Source organism: Rhinolophus hipposideros, assembly GCF_964194185.1.
Source record: "Rhinolophus hipposideros genome assembly, chromosome: 24".
Taxonomy (NCBI): domain Eukaryota; kingdom Metazoa; phylum Chordata; class Mammalia; order Chiroptera; family Rhinolophidae; genus Rhinolophus; species Rhinolophus hipposideros.
This window is the reverse complement of record NC_138070.1, coordinates 16,182,655-16,201,761: the sequence shown is the minus strand read 5'-3', so window position 1 is coordinate 16,201,761 and position 19,107 is coordinate 16,182,655. Positions and strand designations below refer to the sequence as shown.

Here is a 19,107-nt window from a genome sequence, read left to right as displayed (position 1 = left end):
GAAAGGAAATTCTTGACTGGGCAGGAGGTAAGGCTAGAAAACTTCCAGGCTTAAGCTTTAGAAGGAAAAAAAGAGGACATGTGTTGAAAAGAGCCTAAAAACCCAGGGTGAGGGGATATGAGAGTGGTAAGGCAGCTTCGGGGTGCCATCCCTGAATTAACCTAGGCCAAAAGTTTCTTTACAGACGTTTGCAGGTGGAAGCCATGTCTCAGGCTGTGAAGGCCTTAACGACCGCTGCAGGGAACCCAGGGCTGGATGGCAAGAGGAAGGGGGCGCCACCCACAGGACCTGCCCCAGACCCCAGCCCTGCCCTGGTCCCAGCATCAGTACCCAAGCCCACTGCCAAAGTGGCGGACCTGCCTCCTGGGAGGTACAGGGTAAGGACCTGGGGCTGGGGGGGCTGGGCTCCAACCAGCGCTTCCTCCTCCTTCTCCCCTCCCCCTGCCCGTCTCTGACCTGCACGAGCACTGTGCTTACAGTTTGTGAAAGCAAGAAACAGAGGATAAAAAAGAAAGTGAGCTGGCTGAGGAGCAGGAACCACCTGTCCCAGGAGGTTCCCTAGGGCAGCAGGATGGCCTCAGATCCTCCTGAAAATCCGTGGTCAGGCTGTAAGGGCTCCTGGAGAGCAAAGGCATGGGGTCCCCCGGGGTGGGGTCGGGTTTGGTTTCAACCTCAGGTGCACGGAAATGGGTCATTTCACCACCCTTGATTCATGACACTCGTGTGGTCCACGCATGGCTGGCTTTTATTATGTAAACTTAATAATAAGTTTACATAATAAAATAATAAGTTTACACTTACTGAACTGTTCATTTTTATGTAGTTTTTAATACACACCTACAAAGCCATCACCTACATTAAAAACCAGGACTTGGTAAAAATCCTCTAGCTCTAAAATGCCTCCAAAAGCCCCCCATCTTCCTCCCCTACTCAAGGCAACTGCCATTCTCATCCCTGTCCCTCAACTGCTTGCTTTTTCATGTATCTTTATGCAGTATTCCTTTCAAAGTACACACAGCGGGTGCCCCCAAAATGTACACCCGGTTTGAGAAAGGAAAATCTGTATTGAAATCACGCTGATGGGAACCACTATGAGTACCTCTTGTCATCCCAGACGTCAAACGTGACTTGTATTCATCTTTTGTCATCCGTATATATTGAGGGTTACTATTTTAATTTTAATACAGTGTTTTCCTTTTTAAAAATGTGTATACATTTTTGTGGCACCCTCTGTATTTGTAGTTTATGTGTTTTTAATGTATTGCCATATGTTATATGCAATCATTCTGCGTTTTACTCTTTTCTTTTCACTCACTCTGAGATCCCTGATGGTCATGCACATTGGGCGTTGCTGTGGGTCGTTCGTTGTGGTCCCTGGATGCTATTTTAGCATGCGATCATCTGTCCTGAGGGGCAATTGGGTGGTCGCTAGCTTTGCACTGGGGAACAGCACGGCCAGGATGTTCTAGCCATGTCTCCTGGGGACACACGCGCAGGAGTTTCTCTTGGGTGGACAGGTGTAAGAGTAGAAGGGCTAAGTCAAGGGTATGTGAACCTCCTCTTACAGCTGGGGAAACTGATGCTCTGAGAAAAAAAGACACTTACCTTGCTCATGTCGCACTCTCATGTGATCTGTGCACGGCCTGCTTTTACTTATATAGGGATTTAATGACCTTTTTGAGCCTCTCCAGTTTGGAGACACTCCTCCCCTTTCACTCTGTCCCCTACCCCCGGGCATGGGGGCTTCTCTCCCCCAGCTGGTGGTCTTCGAGAAGGAGAATTTCCAGGGGCGTCGGGTGGAATTCTCCGGGGAATGCTTGAACCTGAGAGACCGTGGCTTCAACCGAGCATGCAGCCTCATTGTTACTTCTGGACCGTGAGTGTTGAGTAGGGGAGGAACACTCCTGCAGACAGAATAAAATAACAATTTACTGGGCATCTGCTCTGTGCCTGCCGCTGTGCTAGCAAAGACACATGTATTGTTTTTAGTCCTCATTTCAAGACTGAGAGGGAGCTATTATTCTCCTTCCCATTTTACAGATGAGGACACTGAGGTTCACAGAGGTGATTTGATTAGTATAAGGTCACTCTGACAGTCAGTCATGATTCTGAGCTCCAGAGAAATGCTGTTTCTACTATAGAAGTAGCCCTGCCCATCATTGAGGGTAGGAGGAGAAGAAAGAGCCATGTGCCCACTAGCTGTCCCTTCTCCCAGGCATCAAGCAGCCCTAAGGGTAATAAGAAGCACCTGCTGAGCACCCAGGAGGTGGTAGGCACTGACTGAGGGCTTTACCTGAATGATTTTACAATGCTCTATGAGGAAGGGGCTGTTCTTTTGCCCACTTAACAGATGGGGAAACTGAGGCTCAGAGGGGTTAAGTCCCTTGGCCAAAGCCTCCTGGTGGTAAGCAGCAGAGCCTGGTTCAACTCAGGTCAATGAATTTCCCCCACAAGGCTTTTATCGCCTGCTCCATGGCCTGCCCCTGACTCTGTGGACTTCTCTGGCTCTTAGTGACTCCTCGATAACGCAGGAATAATTGTCCTTTAGACATGGTGGCTGCACCAGCTCCAGCCCCAGTGGCCTGAGGTCAGGGTACATGACAAGACCCCTGTGGCCCTTTTGCTTCTTGTCTCCTCAGCCTGAATGCCCCCAAGGAGTATGGTCAGCCCCTAAGCTCAACATCCCGGGGCTCTTTGCAACACAAAGAGCAGAGATGGGCTTTGAGCTCAGACAGGCCTGGGTTCGAGTCCCAACTCCCCCAGACTTTGCTCAGTCTCCAAGCCTCAGTTTTCTCATCCCTGAAATGGGGAGAGGAACGGTCCCCACTACTCTCCACTGAGTTATTCAGAGCCCTTAAGGAGATAATGCATCATGGGCCTGGTGCTTTGTGGGTGTCCAAACATGGCAGGTGACGGTGATGATTAATAGCCCATGGTCCTGTGAGTTCAGCAGAGTCATCCTGGTGGAGTGTAGGTGGTGAGGAGGACTGGGAGGGAGTGGGGGAAAGTTGCGGGGAAAGGGCATATCTACCTCCTGCACCCACCCCCACCCCAGTGTGGTCAACACAGTCTCGCTCCCCACCCCCCACCCAGCCCCAAAGCCCAGCTGGGAACAGAAGCTGCCGGATGTGGCCAATTTGGGTTTTTAGGCTTTTTTCAGTGCTAGTGACTCAACTCCAAAGTATTTCTCCTCCAACAAAGATGCAGCTGGGTTTTGATGTGTGTCCTGGGGCTGCACCCCAATGGGAAGAGACAAGAGCCAATGGTCCAGGGCCCTCGGTCTGCATTGGAACAGCAGGGATGTGGGGAAAATGGTGATGGAAAAAGGATGGAGAGGAGGAGGTGGGCAGGGGAGGGGGGAGGACAGGCACGACCTCCGCACAGAGGCATGTCTCCCTGAAACTTGGGGGACTTCAACCTGACACCATCGCATGACCGTAGGCAGATGACATGACCCCTCTGAGCCCCAGTTTCCATATCTGTAAATTAAGATTCCTGCCCTACCTCTCTCCTCACTTGTAAGGCTCACATGAGCCATAGGAGATGAGAAAAGACACTGAAAAAAATATTTTAAATTTCTCACTTATGTAACAGTTCCTCACTGGACATTATGAAGAAGACAGGGGAATTGGCAGGGAGAGTGGGCAGGGTGGCAAGAGCACATGAGCTCAGATCTCCAACAGTTTCCCTCCCTTTTCAATCATAAAATACAGAGGGTGTCAAAAACAATGAATAAAAATAAACATTTTAAGAAAGGAAAACTGTATTAAAATTGTAACACTCAATATATACCAATAACAAAAGATGAATCCAAGTCACGTTTGACTTCTGCAATTACAAGAGGTGCTCACCGTGGTTCCCATCAGCGTCCATTACAGCGAACTACTGCTTGAACAATTTTGACCAAAGTGTCCACGTGTATACATTTTTTTGGCACCCCCGGTATATTATTTATTGTGCTTTCTCTGTGATGGGCTTGTTCTGTGCATTCCTTTTTTAGATCCTCATAACATCCTGACAAGGTAGATGCAGTCATTTCCTCTTTTACTGAGACTTAACGAGCCTAAGTGACTTGCCCAAACCCACACAGAAAATTAATGATGAGCTGGGATTAGAGCTCAGGTCTGTTTTCAGAACCTATGTTGTTTTTTCTTTTAGTTTCATGTGTACAAAACACTGTAATAGTTAGACATTTATCATTTATACCCCTCACACTGTGTCAACCCCCCTCCCCCAATCTACTACCCCTCTGACATTGCATACAGAATCTATGCTCTTAATTCCTACATGGCACTATCTTTCGAGGACCCATTTCCCATCCACCCATCCATCCATCTATCTATCCATTTATTCCCCATCCATTTATCTATCCATTTGCTTTCCCCTCCCTCCATCTATCCCTTGTCCCTCATTCATCCATCCATCAATCAAGACACTCATCCACAGACCCAGCTATCCACCCATCTATCCGTCTACCCACCTACCCATCCACCCATCCATCCATCTATCCATTTATTCTCCATCCATTTATCCATCCATCTGCTAACCCCTCCCTCCATCCATCCATTCTTCATCATCCATCCATCCTTTTCTCATCTACTCCAGACCAGGGAGGGCTGAAGCAGATTCACTTCTATTCTGGGAGGATAAGTCTGCCTCTTCGATTTTGTCACTCCAGTACGGGTTGTCTCATTCCTCAGACAAGACCTCAGCCTTCTGGGACACAGTCTGTTTCAGTCCACGGTGGTAGCTCCCCGCCCTGTTTTCCCCTATCTCCTTCTGGGGAGAGGAAGGTCCCAAGGAGATGATACTAAGGTCACGGTCTTCTCTTGTTCCAGAGAACTCCTGAAAACATATAGAGCAAAGGTCAAGGGGTCCCTCAGTCCCCGCCTTCTCATCTACAAAACAGGGATCCCCCAGAATCCCTGGTCCCCCTAACACAAGCTCACTCTCCATCCTTGATCAGGCTGCAATGGGAAATCTAGTCAAAGCCTCCACTGGACTTCAAAGTTGTAATGAGTCCTTCAGAGGACCAAATACCTTCGTATGCAGGATCGTATTTAATTCTCTTAGGTATCTAAGAACTAGATGTTATTATCATTTCCCTCCTCCTACCAACGTACCAGTTACTGAGTGTCTCCTGCATGCAGGCCAGTCCTTACTAAATACTGACATATGATTCAATAACCTGTGTCAATTTTTCCCTTAGCTCTATACCTCCAGGAGTATTTTAATTTAATGTATTTCATTTAAAGTGACCGTTTTTCATAGAAATAAACATATTTTAAAAGAACCTTTATATCACTTTTACAAATAGAAAACTGGTGCCACTTCCTATAAGTAACAGACATCCATAGAAAATCGATACAATGAACACAGAGCACTGCTATTGTACTGCTGCCTGCTCAAGGCTCTGAGCTGGTGGCCTGGTCTTCCTTTGTTCCAAAAAGAGAGATTAGTAACTGTTAAGGACACATGAGCACCCGACAGAGCCTTTCTCCTAGCTGGAATCAAGTTTAAAGGAAAATGTCTTCTCCTGTGTGATTTTACCCCCGATCCTCCTAGTACTTAAATCATGTATGAATCCTACACCTGGGTAAACGTATTGCTCACATAATACACACATTGTCTCATTTAATTTTTCACCAACTCCAAGAATATAGGCATATTAGATGAGGAAAGCGAGGCTCAGAGAAGTGAAGCCACTTGCCTATGGTCACACAGCCAGTAGGTGGCACAGACTAGAATCAAACCCACTGGCCTTGGGGCTGCATTCCAAGGGGAGGGGGTGGGTTTTTGCTAACAATTTCTCTCTTGTCTGCCTTTGCCCCCACCCCACCCTCCCCATCCCACTCATGTCCAGCTGGGTCGCGTTTGAGCAGTCCAACTTCCGGGGGGAGATGTTCATCCTGGAGAAAGGCGAATACCCGCGCTGGGACACCTGGTCCAGTAGTTACCGCAGTGACCAGCTCATGTCCTTCCGGCCCATCAGGATGGTGAGTGGCTCTTAGACAGGGCCTGGGGGTGGTGAGTGGGGAGGGCAGGGGCAGGTCTACCGTCTGACAGCAAGCAAGGAAATGGGGGTGAGCAGGGTAAAGAGGGAATGGTGAAGAGGGAGGCATGGCGACCTCAGAGTTGTCCAAAGGCAGTGGGCTTTCATGCTCAGGGATTCATAAGGTGTTTCTGACACACTCATGATATGCCCAGCCCTTGCCAGGAGCCCTGGGCAAATGAGAAACATAAACCCATTTATTTCCTTCCTTGCTGCTCTCAACAGTGGACTTGACTTCCCAGTTTCTGGAGCTAGAAACTTCGGCGTCTTCTTTGATTCTCCTTGTGGAATGTTTCTAATTCCTGGCTGCACACTATATCCTCCTGGGGAACTTTGAAAATCCCAGTGCTCATCCGAAACATCCAACATAAGCAGGCTGAAGCTTATGTAGTGGCTGGGAAGAGGGGTGTGGTGGAAAGGAGTCTTGAACTTCTCAATGATAAGACAATATACTGCATAAGCCCTTGATAATATTGAACTAAGTTAACAAGTCTAACTTATAGAAGACTCGAAGCCAAAAGAGGTGGAGTTATCCTTAAGCAATTCACAGTTTCTCCAGAAGTGTGTCGATTACGATTCATCAACCAACCACAGCATCCTTCACACATGTCAGTTTCCCAGGGTAACCAACTTTTGCCTTCCTGGATGGGCATTTTCCTGAAGAATTTTCACGGGTGTCCATTTGAGGCTATCAGGTACCAACAGCCAACTGTTTGGGCACCCCCAGACTTACCTTAATGGATTATCCAACCAGGTCATTCTCAATATCTTCTCAGAACTGGAGGCTGAATAATCAGCCTTTATAATGGACCCCTTGTACCAATGCATAGATGTATCTCTCAATCATTGAATGGTCCTTAAATGGCAATCTATGCTAAGGGAGTTTGTTTGGGAGCGCCCTCAACTAGGGCATTTCCAGCAGCTTCTAGAACGTTGCTGTCCAATACAGTTGGCGGTAGCCGTAGGTGGCAGTTGAACACTGGAATTTGGGCTAGTCTGATTGGACAAGTGCTATAAGCATAACATACACACCAACTTTTGAATACATCGTAAAAAGAGCAAAATAAGAATGTAAACTATCGTTACCTTGTTATATTGGTTACATATTTAAATTATAATATTTTGGATGTAGAAAAAAAAAATCCAATGCCTGGATCCCTTCCCAGACCAACGAAATCAGAATCTGTGGGGCCGGGGGAAAGTAGAGGCTGGTAGCAGGCACTGAGATCTTTTCCTTGTCCCCAGGTAGACTCTATGCAGCCAGAGCTGAGAGCCACCGGTCTGGGCTAATCTGTCCTCTATCCCTGCCACTGTCCTGGCGTGGGCCACCTTTATCTTGTCCCTGGGCAGCTTCCTTGACTCCTTTCCAGCTTTCTCTTCTGGCATGATAGAGGGATCTCTAACCGGACCATCTTCCACTGACCGCCATGTCTTCGACCACAATCGGTTGATCTATTTCTGCCAGGCTGTGTTGTAGGCTCTGGGTGCCACACCTCTGCATGGGACAGGCAAGGAGTCCCTGATTCCATGGGAGGCAGCGATGGCAACCTAATCACGGCAATCAATCTAGAAGGGCAAACCCCTATGGTACGTGCTGCTACACAGGGACCGTGCAGTTTATTAGGAGAGCAGAAGAGAGGAACCAGAGCTCCATTGTTGGGGGAAGGGATTGGTCAGGGGGTGATCAGAGAAGACAGCTCCCGCAGGATGAGAACTGAGTCAGCCACGTGAAGCGTGGTGGAGAAACCTTCCAGGGATGAGTGAATGTAAAGCTCTGGAAGTTAGGATGGAGTAGGTGTGAGCAAGGAACTCAACAGTGGCCCGTGTGGCTGCAGCAAAGGGAGATGAGGGGAGAGGCGGACCACGTGGACTGGGAGGAATGAAATGCTTCTCTGAGAGGTTCTGCTCCTCAGGGGCTGTGTGACATTGATCAAGAACCTACCTCTCTGAGCCTCTGCATTCCTGACCATAACAACCAGCACAATCAATAAACATTTGTTTTGAGTACCTGGTGGATACCAGGCACCATGCTAAGTGGATTAACTCGTTTACTCCTCGTGACAACTCCAGGAAGTAGAAGCTGGTAGCCTCTTTTCAGAGAAGAAGAGGCCCCTTCTAGGCTGGACAGTGGCAATTCTGAGCGAGTCCCACAGGGGCCTACCACACTCAGCACTCTCTCTTTACACCTACACAGCCCGGCTAAGTTACTGCTCTTTGCCCCGTTCATACTTCCCATGCCTGACCCAGTCTCTCCTTCCCCAGGATTCTCAGGAGCATAAGATCTGCCTGTTTGCAGGCGCCAACTTCAAGGGCAACAGCGTGGAGATCCAGGAGGATGACAAGCCCAGTCTCTGGGTCTATGGCTTCTGTGACCGCGTGGGCAGTGCGAGAGTCACCAGTGGAACGTAAGCATCTTCCAGCCAGGCCCACAGCCCCTGCTTCAAGCACAGACACACTCAATGGCTGCCCCCTTACAGGATATAACATCAGACACATAGGAGAAAGGCCACGGCCCCTCTGAAATTGTCCCGGTGCTGACAGTTAGGATTCCAACAGTCATACTTTGACAAATTACCTGTCGGTGTAATCAGACCTGGCGACTGGTTCTAAAAATCTGAAAGATGGAGAGAATAGGGGCTTCCAAACCCATATTGGGATTGAAGGAATAATGAAGTAAGAAGGGCAGTGTCGATGCAGATAGTCTAGAGGTGTCTAGGGAGAGAGACTATTTAGGGAAATCCATAGCCTGCAGGGAAATGAGCCGAATGACTTCTGAGAGACGAGACTGTGTAAGGAAAGGGCCTTGATCCTGTCACTGATGTGCTGTGGAACCTGGGGAGCTTTATGCCCCTCCCTGTATCTCAATGTTACCTTCTATACAATGGGCACACCAGACTCCTGGATCTAAAAGGGCACTCTCTGCTCTGAACTCTCAGGATTTGAAACATTCACAAAAGAGCCCCATGACGCCATGTCTGTGAGAACAAAGGGCAGGGTTGGGTGCCCAAAGGCAGTCACTTTATTCATTCCCCGTCTCCCAACAACCATGCCAGACCCTCCTGGTCTCCTCTAGGCAAATCTAAGACTTCTACCTCTCCACTGCAGGTTCTTTCTGAGCTCCCGTAATACCCGTCAGGGCCCTGGCCTTTTTCTTGCTCCTTTCCTCTTCCTTGAAACCCACATCCCTACATCCAAGCCATCAGAAATGTAGTAAGCATTGTCTGGGAGCCAGGCGCTGTGCAAGGCATACCGAGGAGGCAGCGATGAGTAAGCCTCGGTGTCTGTCTTCAGGGGGCTTACTCGGCCTCCAGGGAGACCCAAGCATACCTGTGAGATGATGTCCAACAACCAAACTAAGTAAGAGATGGTCCATCCAGGGGGTCAGAGGAAGAAGGAAGTGTTCTGGGACCTGGGTGTGTGTGCTAGAATGGAGGGCAGGTCAGAGGCTTGTTTACCTGAGGGGGCTGGAATGTAGGCCAGACTTTGAAAGGTGACCATCCCCACTTTCTAAAGGAGACTGCAGGGAGAAATGGAGACCTGCCTGGTCCATCCTGGGGGTCTGGATGGCCAGGCAGTGAGGCTGGCCATCTCCACACTGTCCTTGCTTCCCTCCCAGCTGGGTCGGCTATCAGTATCCCGGCTACCGCGGGTACCAGTACCTCCTGGAGCCTGGTGACTTCCAGCACTGGAACGAGTGGGGGGCCTTCCAGCCACAAATGCAGGCTGTGCGTCGCCTGCGTGACAGGCAGTGGCACCGTGAGGGCTGCTTCTCAGTGCTGGCAGCTGAGCCTCCCAAATGAGTCCACACTCCCCTTTTCTCCTTCCTCCCACCCCTTCCTCAGGCTCAGTGTCCCTATCTTTCTCATGCAAATAAAAGATCCTAAAGCCAGAATATCTCCTGGGTCTGTGAATAGATAGATGTGTGTCTGAATTTCCCCCATCATTACTGTCATGTGACTTCCTCAGTCTTAATTATAATAATAGCAGGGTGCACTGCCAAGTTCTTTACACACATTCTCTCAGTACATCTTTTGGACTACTCTCAGAGGCCGGTGTTATAATCATTCCCATTTAACAAGTGAGGAAACTGAGGCTCCAAAAGGGAAAGTAACTTGCCTAAAGTCACACAGCTAGAGCGCCGAGAATTAAACCCAGACAGTCTGGTTCCAGGGATGCTCTCCTAAACAAATCTGTGTTTTCAAACTGTACTCCTCCCTCTGTGCTTACCACCTGCTTTGTTATTTACTTAATATTTTTATTTAAATAGATTTACTATTTCCTGCTTAAATGCACTGATTTGTAAATAAGACTTTATAATGCTACGGGAAATGGAAAATCAACATCCTATGCCATAGATAGGAAGCAATCTTATAAATAAATACAATTTAAAGAAGACCAAGTATAGAATTCTCAGCAGACGCCACTGCCTGCAGCAGGCGCTCAGCCTGCAAACTGCTCGCTTTGACAAAATGGGTGATTAGCAAGTGTCAGAGGGATGAAAGACATGCTTGCGCCGAACGGAGGGTTTGTTTTCCTCCCCGATTTAATCAAAGAAGATTGAAAAAGAGCATTGTTTTCTTGTATCTGATTCAGTGTTATTTAATCCTGGGTCCAAATTCCACCTAGAATCATGTCTCCCACTATAAATGGTACATGCCCTGCTTTGGGGAAATCCACACCAGGCAATATTGACTCCCGGTATCACCAGTTAGCACTGATTGATGCTATTAACCTTTAATCCATGCCGGAAGCCTGGCGGTGGTGTTGCCATGGTGATCTTTCTGGAGGAGGGGATATTTGCAGGCCTTGAAGGATGGTGCAAAAGCTTGCTTCTTGGAGAAGGGGAATGAGGAGGACATTTCAGTCAGAGCAAACAGCAGGGCCCCTGCTAATGATAAAAAGATACCTTTTCCTGAAGACGTCCCACTGCCACCTGCCAGAAATGATGGGCCTACATCTATAACGTCTACCGTGTGAATGTAGCACCCCTGTGCTAAGCTCAGCTTGCATAACTGCACTCGGCAGACCTGCAGCCCCACAAGCAAAGGCACCGAGGCTGAGAGAGCTTGTGGTGGGCCCAAGTAATGCTTACTGAGGTGGGAGCAGTACCTTGGTGGTTGTGTGGGCAGAAGTAGGGTGGGGAGGAGATGCTGAGTGTGGCCGGAGATTAAGTTGGAAAGAAAGATGGGGCCTCACGACGTCAACTCTGTGGTTTTACTGAACTTCGAAGTTGAGGCTCCACCTGACATAGAAAGTCTTACTCTCCGGAGCACACAGTCTCCCCTTTCTTTCTACCATAGCTCTCCCAACCTCCACCGTCTTGTGTTAGAAGAAAGGTTGTCCCGTCTTGGCCTAGAAGATGAAATTCCTGGGCAGAAATCAGGAGATACGGGTGGTAGCCCTGCTCTACTGTCAGAAGCTGTAAGGTTGGGCAAATCGCTTCTATTCCCTGGGACACATTCTTTCCATCTGTGAGATGACAGCTCAAATGTCCATCCAGCCCCAAGATTCTGACGCTGGGATTCTAGGTTTCCAAAATTCCATGATTCTCCAAGATTCTGTAATTTACCTCAAAGCTTCCATGATTCTCAGAGTCCAAAGTCAAGATGCATAGATCCCCATCCTCAGTTCCTAAGGCCTCTGAGTGCGGCTCTAAAATTCTACTGTGGTGGGAGTCAAGCCTTACAAGCATATGAGCTGCACGCACCTAACTTCCATATTTCTTCAATGCTAAGATCTCACTGATGGCAAGCAAGATGCGCCATGATTTTCTGATTGAAGAGTAAGTCCTACGAAAGGAAAACATCGGTTAAGTTCTAAAACTTTTTAGTCTAGATTTTCTGGATGGCTTTCTCCTCAAAGTGGTCAATATCCTTATTTTCTCACAGGTGTTCTATGAAAAGCAATGTGCCTATTTGCATTGCTGACACATGGTATGTACACTCGGCAACACAAATAAAAACTGGAAAAAATAACAAAGTAATGACTTTAGATTTAATATAGTGTTTTATCAATACACTTCACTTCTGCTCACGACTTCATGAATAAACAAAACATGTAATAAAAAATAGAGAACCGATGAAAATGACGAGCCAAAATAAGTAAGAAAGATAAAAAGAAACACGTAAAAGAAAACAAACATGAAAAGGTCAGGAGGGAGTGTGACATACGAGTTATAAACCTGTTGTTCCTTTTGTGGGTCCTCGTTCCAACATGCCTCTCGAAATGTGAAACTCTCGCCACCTGGAACAGAATTTCACAGCCTAAAGATAAGTCACATTTTTGCCTTGAAACTGAAACTTCAAATTTCGACTTCTTTTAGGTGCTCAATGAGAGAAAGCATGATGGGTACAAAGCTGGAGGTGACCAATGGGGCTGTACTCGACAGAACAGCCATGTTGCTCACCGCCTTCTTGGGGGCTCCTTGGTGTTGGTGTTGACCCTGCATGAGTTTTGCTCTAAACAATGGCTTCAGAACACAATGCCTGGGCAGGTGGCGATGTCACTGTGTTTCATTGCTAGATCCCAGCTCATGAGTCTTTGCGTCACAGGCCTTTGAAAGACAAAACACCTTGGTTATGGAACACCATCCTTCATTGACAGCCACAGGAGGTAACCCACCATCTTTTGGACATTGAGGCATGGACACAAGATGAGCAGGGCGTGTGCGAGAGGTAGGGTGGGTGTGGGAAGACTAACCAGAAGTTGGCGATTCCTTTTGTGCCAGCCCCAGATGCTGATGGACACACAGCAACTGAGTTCCGGGGAAAAGGGCGTGGTGCCCTGAGGAAGCTCTAGAGAGGTGAGCATCTGTTTAGAGCCATGTCGCCATGGCAGCCAGTCACCTGAATCAGATACCCAAGATCAGAGTGCTTTGTGAAGCCGGGGTACCCAACTCGCCATGGTAACCCCACACCCTTCCAGCAGATGAAGGGAACCTGCCCCTCGACCAGGGCTTTCTGCCCGCGGCTGGGCCACCTGCTCCCACCACAGTACTGAGTTGGCATTTACTAGCTGTTGTTCTAGATCAGGCAAATTACCTGAGGGAGACTCTGTCTCCTCATCTGCAAAATGAAAGGAATGATACTAAAACCTCAGCAGGTTGTAGGAAGGGGTAAATGATCAGCTTGAATATAATACTTAGTAGAAAGCGCTTAGAACATAACAAGCACCTGAATCATTAGCGGCAGCAATCGTCTTCTCAAATGTCAGAGATGAAAAGAGTTTTAGAATCAGCCTGCTTTATGGCACATGTATCCTTCCTGCTTTGGACAAATACCAAGGGCCTCCCAAGTGCCAGGTTTTTCTAGACGCTCGGGAGACAGGCTGGGGGAGAAGACAGAAGAGGCCCTGCTTTGTTGTTCACTGACTGGAGGAACAGATAAGAGTGAGCTCTTTTGTCTGCCTTCAAAGTCACATCAAATTCCCAGGATGCATGGTCCATGTCCATGCCATCAGGATTCCTTCTGGGACAAGGAGGCTTCCTCAAGGAGGTGACAACCAGCTTGAGATGTGAAGGGGTTTGCTGAGTTGGGAAGCTGAGAAAAGGTCCAACCTAGAAACCAGAAGGTCATTCGGATCCTCTTCTTTAGCCCCGCAAAAGATCTGCTAATTCTTTCTTCCAGACATCTCTGGAACTCCACACTCCCTCCATGCCCCCAGCCCCTCCCTCCTCCCTGGGTTAGCCAACTTCTCTTGGGGTTATTTCAACAGCCTCAAAATCACGCTCCCTTCCTGTCCTCCTCCTTCTGTCAGTAGCCAGAGGATCTCCACAAGAAGCAAAGCGAACCAGGTCCTTCCCCTGCAGAGCACCTTCTATGCTGCAAGAGGAAGTCCTGACACCTTCTCACAGCCCCACGGCACCCAGCCCTGCAGACCCTTCTAATCTCCTCTCACCACTTCTCCCCACATCCGGTCTACTCTGTACTTCAGGCAAGGCCCCGACAAAGGAGCTTCCTGTTGGACCTTTGCACCTGTGGGTCCCTGTGACTGGCACTCTCCCTAGGTCTGTCTTCTGTGAACCCTCACCGTGTTTCAGGCCTCAGTGTAAACACCCCTGGCCCTCCCTCCCTGGACCAGGTTAATTCCCTGTCCCCAACTCCCCAATGCTGGTTGAAGGGTCCAGCTCCCCGCACTTGGACACAGGGCCCGAGTCCTCCTGTCACCTGCTGACTCCCAGCACCCAGCACAGGGTGCTCAGAAAATATTATACCTGGAATGTTATTAAACACATGCCTTATTCAGACCTCTTCCCTTGATCTCCATTTCTCCACCCACAAGACACATGATAAAACACCCAGCAGGATTACGATGCAGTTAGTCATCCAAAGCCTCTAATATGTGCACAATAAACACTCTATAATATTGTTCCACTGATTTCAGACCAGTAGCAGCCAGCTCCATGGAGGCAGGGGATTTCATTTTGTCAGTTCCAGCACGTTCTGCATGGCAGGCACTATTTATTGGCTATATGAATGAATTAATGGATGAGCTATGAAGGAATACATGGCTGGCTATGGAAAATTAATATCTGTATGCCTTGGTTTCCTTATCTGTAAGATGGGATGATAACAGACTTATCACAAGGCTATTAAAGGTTTAAATATATAAATGTAAAGTGTTTAGAGCAATGTCTGACACTTGGCAGGTAATTTTACACACACACACACATACACACACACACATGTATATATATACCCGGCCACCAAAAAAATGTACATAAGTGGACACTTTGGTCAACGTTGCTCAAGCAGTAGTTTGCTGTAATCAGAAGTGTCTGGATGCTGATGTAACCACTTTGAGCACCTCTTGTAATTGCAGAAGTCAAACGTGACTTGCATGCATCTTTTGGTATCAGTATATAGTGACTATTATAATTTTAATACAGTTTTCCTTTCTTAAAATGTGTATACATTTTTTGGCACCCTCTGCATATGCATGTGTGTGGTATGTGTGTGTGCATATATATTAGGGAAACTAAAGCTCTGAGGAAAAGCAGATAGCAATAGTTATCATTTATTGACTGTATAAAATACATTGTTAAACAGATATATATGGTGCCAAAAAAGTGTACACATTTTAAGAAAGGAAAACTGTATTAAAATTGTAATACTCAATATACACTGATAACAAAAGATGAATATAAGTCATGTTTGACTTCTGCAATTACAAGAGGTGCTCAAAGTGGTTGCGATCAGCATAATTTTAATTCAGTTCCTCCTTTCTTAAAATGTGTATACATTTTTTTGGCCTCCTCTGTACACACACACACACACACACACACACACAATTTGACCTATCCCCTGTGCAGTCAAAAAATCCACATGTAACTTTTGACTTTCCCAAAACTTTACTAATAGCCTGTCGACCAGAAGCCTTACCAATAACATATAAACAGTTGATTAACACATACTTTGTATGTTGTATGTATTGTATACTGTATTCTTACGATAAAGTAAGCTAGAGAAAAATGTTACTAAGAAAATCATAAGGAAAATATGTTTACAGTATTGTATGTATTTATTGAAAACAATCCACACATAAGTGGACCTGCACAGTTCAAACCTGTGTTGTTCGAAGGTCAACTGTAAAATATTTGCTGTTATGGTTGTAACTATTACAAATATTTATTTTAAACAGGCAACATATACATACAATAAAAATTAAAAATTCAAACAGAACGAAGAACAAAGGTTCACAGTGAAAAGCATCCCTTCCTCCTCTTCCTTCAGGTAGTCAGTGCATATGCATTAATACACATAGGTGTATTATATACCCATTTCATAGAAGGAGAAACAGAGGCACAGAGGGGTTAAATATCTTAGACTGAGTGAAATCTACCAGTGTGTTTTATTTTACTCCTGTATATCAGGGTTTCTCAACTTCAGCATAACTGACATTGTCGGTTGGATGGTTCTGTTAGGGATGGGGTGAGGGGGCTGCCCTCTACGGGGTAGGATGTTTAACAGCACCCCAGGCCTCTACTCCACATCAGTAGGACAACCCCAACCAATTGTGACAATCAAAATTGTCCTCAGACATTGCCAAATGTCCCTGGGGGTCAAAGGGGGCAGGGCAAAATCGCCCCATCCTTGAGAGCTACTGATATATATATATATATACAGATACATGAATATTCCTTCCCTCTTTTCTCTGTTTCATGCAAACAGTAACATAAACGCACCCTCCTCAGGGTCTAGTCTGTTTTCTCTTACACCACTTCTCGGCGACCATTCTACTACTCCCTGCTTCAGGAGGGAATGTCTCTTAAACAGCGCCGTCCCGGGGGGAAAAGTCGGGAGCTGCCCGTGCTGGGGAGAAGGCAGCAGGCAGACCACGGCTCCCGGGGCGGGGGCGGCTCCCGGGAGCGCCCGCTCCCCACCGCTCCGCCCCCAGGCCGGCCCGGGGCGAGCAGCTGCCGTGGGCGGGGCCGCGTCCCGGGCCCGCCCCCGCACGACGTCACGGCGCCGAGGCCCCGCCCCCGCGCGGGTGCCTGCCCCTCCCCCGGCAGGGGCGGCTGGCGAGCGAGGAGTCGCTCGCTGGTGGCGCGGGGCTGCCTCGCTGCGCCTCCGCACGGTAGGTTCCGCTGGGGCGGCGCGGGGGACCCGGGCTGCAGCCGCCGGCAGGGGCTGCTTGCGGGTCGGCCTCGGGCTCCGGGGCGCCCGCGGCCCTCGCGGCTTCCTCCCGGGCCCGGCGTGGCTGCCTGGGCTCCGGGGCTGAGAGCAGGAAGGGAGGCGGCGCGGGCGGGCGGTTCGAGGACCCGCACCCGCCCGGCTCTCCGAGCGCTTTCCGCCGGCTGCGTGCGGCAGAGACGCGACCCCATTCCCGCGCTGCCCGCTCCGGACCCTGCCCCCGCGCGGTGCTCAGTGTTGGCGTGGGGGGCGGGGGGCGGGGGGAGCGCGACGTGTCACCGCGATCCGAGCCTCCCGTCCCTTCCCGGCGCGTGGGGACCCCCCGGCGGGCGCCGGGACGCGCGGGGGGGCGCGTGGAAGTTAACTTGCAGCCTCCGTGGAGTTGCGAGGCGCATCAAAAGTGTTTGCAGGGGGAGGCGGAAAATCGCTGGCTGGGCAGGGGGGCGCCGAGAGCGTGGCTTGGGGGAAACCGAACCCTCGCGAACCCTCGTGAACTCGGGGGTCACTCGGTAGAGGTGGGGCGAAATTTGCTCAGAGGATCCCACCCCTCTCCGGAGGAGCTGGTCGGAAGTGATAAAGCTGGGATGAGGCGTGGCAGCAAAGGAAAGGTGGCAGTGGTCGCCAAGGTTGGGCACGCCTGACCCGGCAGAGTATTATTATGTGGGAAAGAAGTGGAGGTTTGGCATTCCCACTCAAAGGCCCATCCACTCAGGAGGAAGGCTGAGAACCATCCGCTTCAGTGCAGTCCTAAGAAGGCACGGCGCCTGTCACCTTGCCCCTCCCCCTTTTACAAATGGGGAAACTGAGGCTCGGAGAGGTCATGTACTTATGGTCCTAGGTCCCGCAGCTAGGATGTGGCAGGGCTGAAACTCACCCTCAGACCTCATGACTTCAGGTTATGTGAGAATTTTGGGGAATGGGGCTGGCCAACTCCTACTCATCCTTCAGAAGCCTGCCTGCAGCACCCCCTCCTGGAAGCCCTGTCTGGCACTCCCTAGGCATTGTGGGTGCTTCCTGTTGTGAACCCCACAGAGGTAACTGGTCCTTTACCTCACCCACCTCCTTGCATGTCTGTCTCCCATCCTGGGCTGTGGACACCTCTTACATACCCCATCTCATATCCTTTCATTCCAAACGGCTTGCCTGATGGTTGGGCCAAGTTTCTGGATTTGGGCAGATTTACGTGTGATTCACTCTGGTTTAGTAGTGATGTGGCCTGGGCTGGCCTTCCTCACTCAACCTCCGTTTCCATGACTGTCATATTGGGTTTGTTGCATTATTTATGAACTATTTTACCCCCATTGAATTCCAATTGTACTTTACTTACTTACTATGTAATATGTAATGTTTACATCATCTTATTTTTTAAAACCTCACGTCATTTGTTTTATAGCAGCTTTATTGAGATATAATTCATGTGCCATACAATTCACCCTTTTAAAGTCTTCACTTAACTGGTTTTGGGGATATTCACAGAGTTGTGCAACCATCTAATTCTAGAACATTTTCATCTAATTCTAGAACATTTTCATCACTCAAAAAGAAACCCTGGACCCATCATCAGTCACTCCTTGACCTCTCTCCTTCCCTATCCCCTTGGCAGCCTCTAATCGGCTTTCTGTCTCTGGATTAGCGTGTGCTGACGTTCTATGTAAACAGAGTCATGCACTGCGTGGCCTGTTGTGACTTTTCCTTAGAATAAGGTTTCCAAGGTTAATCTGTGATAGGGTTTCCAAGGTTCATCCGCGTGATAGCATCAGTACTTCCCCTTTTAAAAAAAGTATTTCATTACTTTTCGTAGCCAAATAATGTTCCACTGTATGGCTAAACCACATTTTATTTATCATGTATGGACATTTGGGTTATTTCCAATTTTTGGCTAGTATGAATGCTGCTGTGAACGTGCATGGACAAATCTTTGTAGGAACAGACATTTTCATTTCTCCAGAGTGTATTCCTAGGAGATGAATTGCTCAGTCATGTGGTAATCCTACATTTAACCTGTTGAAGAACTGCCAAACTGTTTTCCAAAGCAGCTGCACCATTTTACTTTCCCACCAGCAGCATGTGAGGATTCTGATAATCTTATATAAATGTAGTCTTCTCTGAAGCAGTTATAATCTTTGATGTGTTAGTTATAAATCATTTTCTAATATGCATTAAATCAAGTGCCTCATCAAGAGGCTAAGGAGTGGCCTGCAGGACACCAACATCTCTGGGACCATCCACTAGGGAAGCAGATCAAGCCTGTGGAGCGCGTAGCCCGAGATATGTGTACACTTTTGTTCCTTTTGTCACAGTGGCACATATTGGCTGAGGGAATTCCACCAGCCCTGTGTGCCACAAGGGGAGGCAGGGAGGAACCCAGGGGCTTACCCACCCCAGGACCTGGTACAGCACCTGGTAGCTCCTATTAGGAACCTA

The 19,107-nt window shown here is 48.4% G+C and overlaps 2 protein-coding genes across 5 annotated transcripts in view; both read left to right on the top strand.

Annotated features, from left to right (window-relative positions):
* Positions 1-203: 203 nt before the first annotated feature.
* CRYBB1 (crystallin beta B1) lies at positions 204-9,852 on the top strand (the record flags this gene model as incomplete). Its single annotated transcript, XM_081037117.1, has 5 exons — positions 204-377; positions 1,758-1,876; positions 5,864-5,996; positions 8,315-8,457; positions 9,669-9,852. 5 exons carry the CDS (start codon positions 204-206, stop codon positions 9,850-9,852), a joined length of 753 nt encoding a protein of 250 aa, XP_080893243.1.
* A 6,666-nt stretch (positions 9,853-16,518) lies between these two features.
* The window catches only part of TPST2 (tyrosylprotein sulfotransferase 2), a 50,243-nt gene continuing 47,654 nt past the window's right edge, over positions 16,519-19,107 (top strand). The window contains exon 1 of one of the 4 annotated variants that reach the window (XM_081036612.1): positions 16,519-16,627. The gene's annotated coding sequence lies outside the window, so the exon portion shown is untranslated. The remainder of the gene's footprint in view (positions 16,628-19,107) is intronic. The other 3 variants (XM_081036613.1, XM_081036614.1, XM_081036611.1) reach the window with 3 other exon arrangements.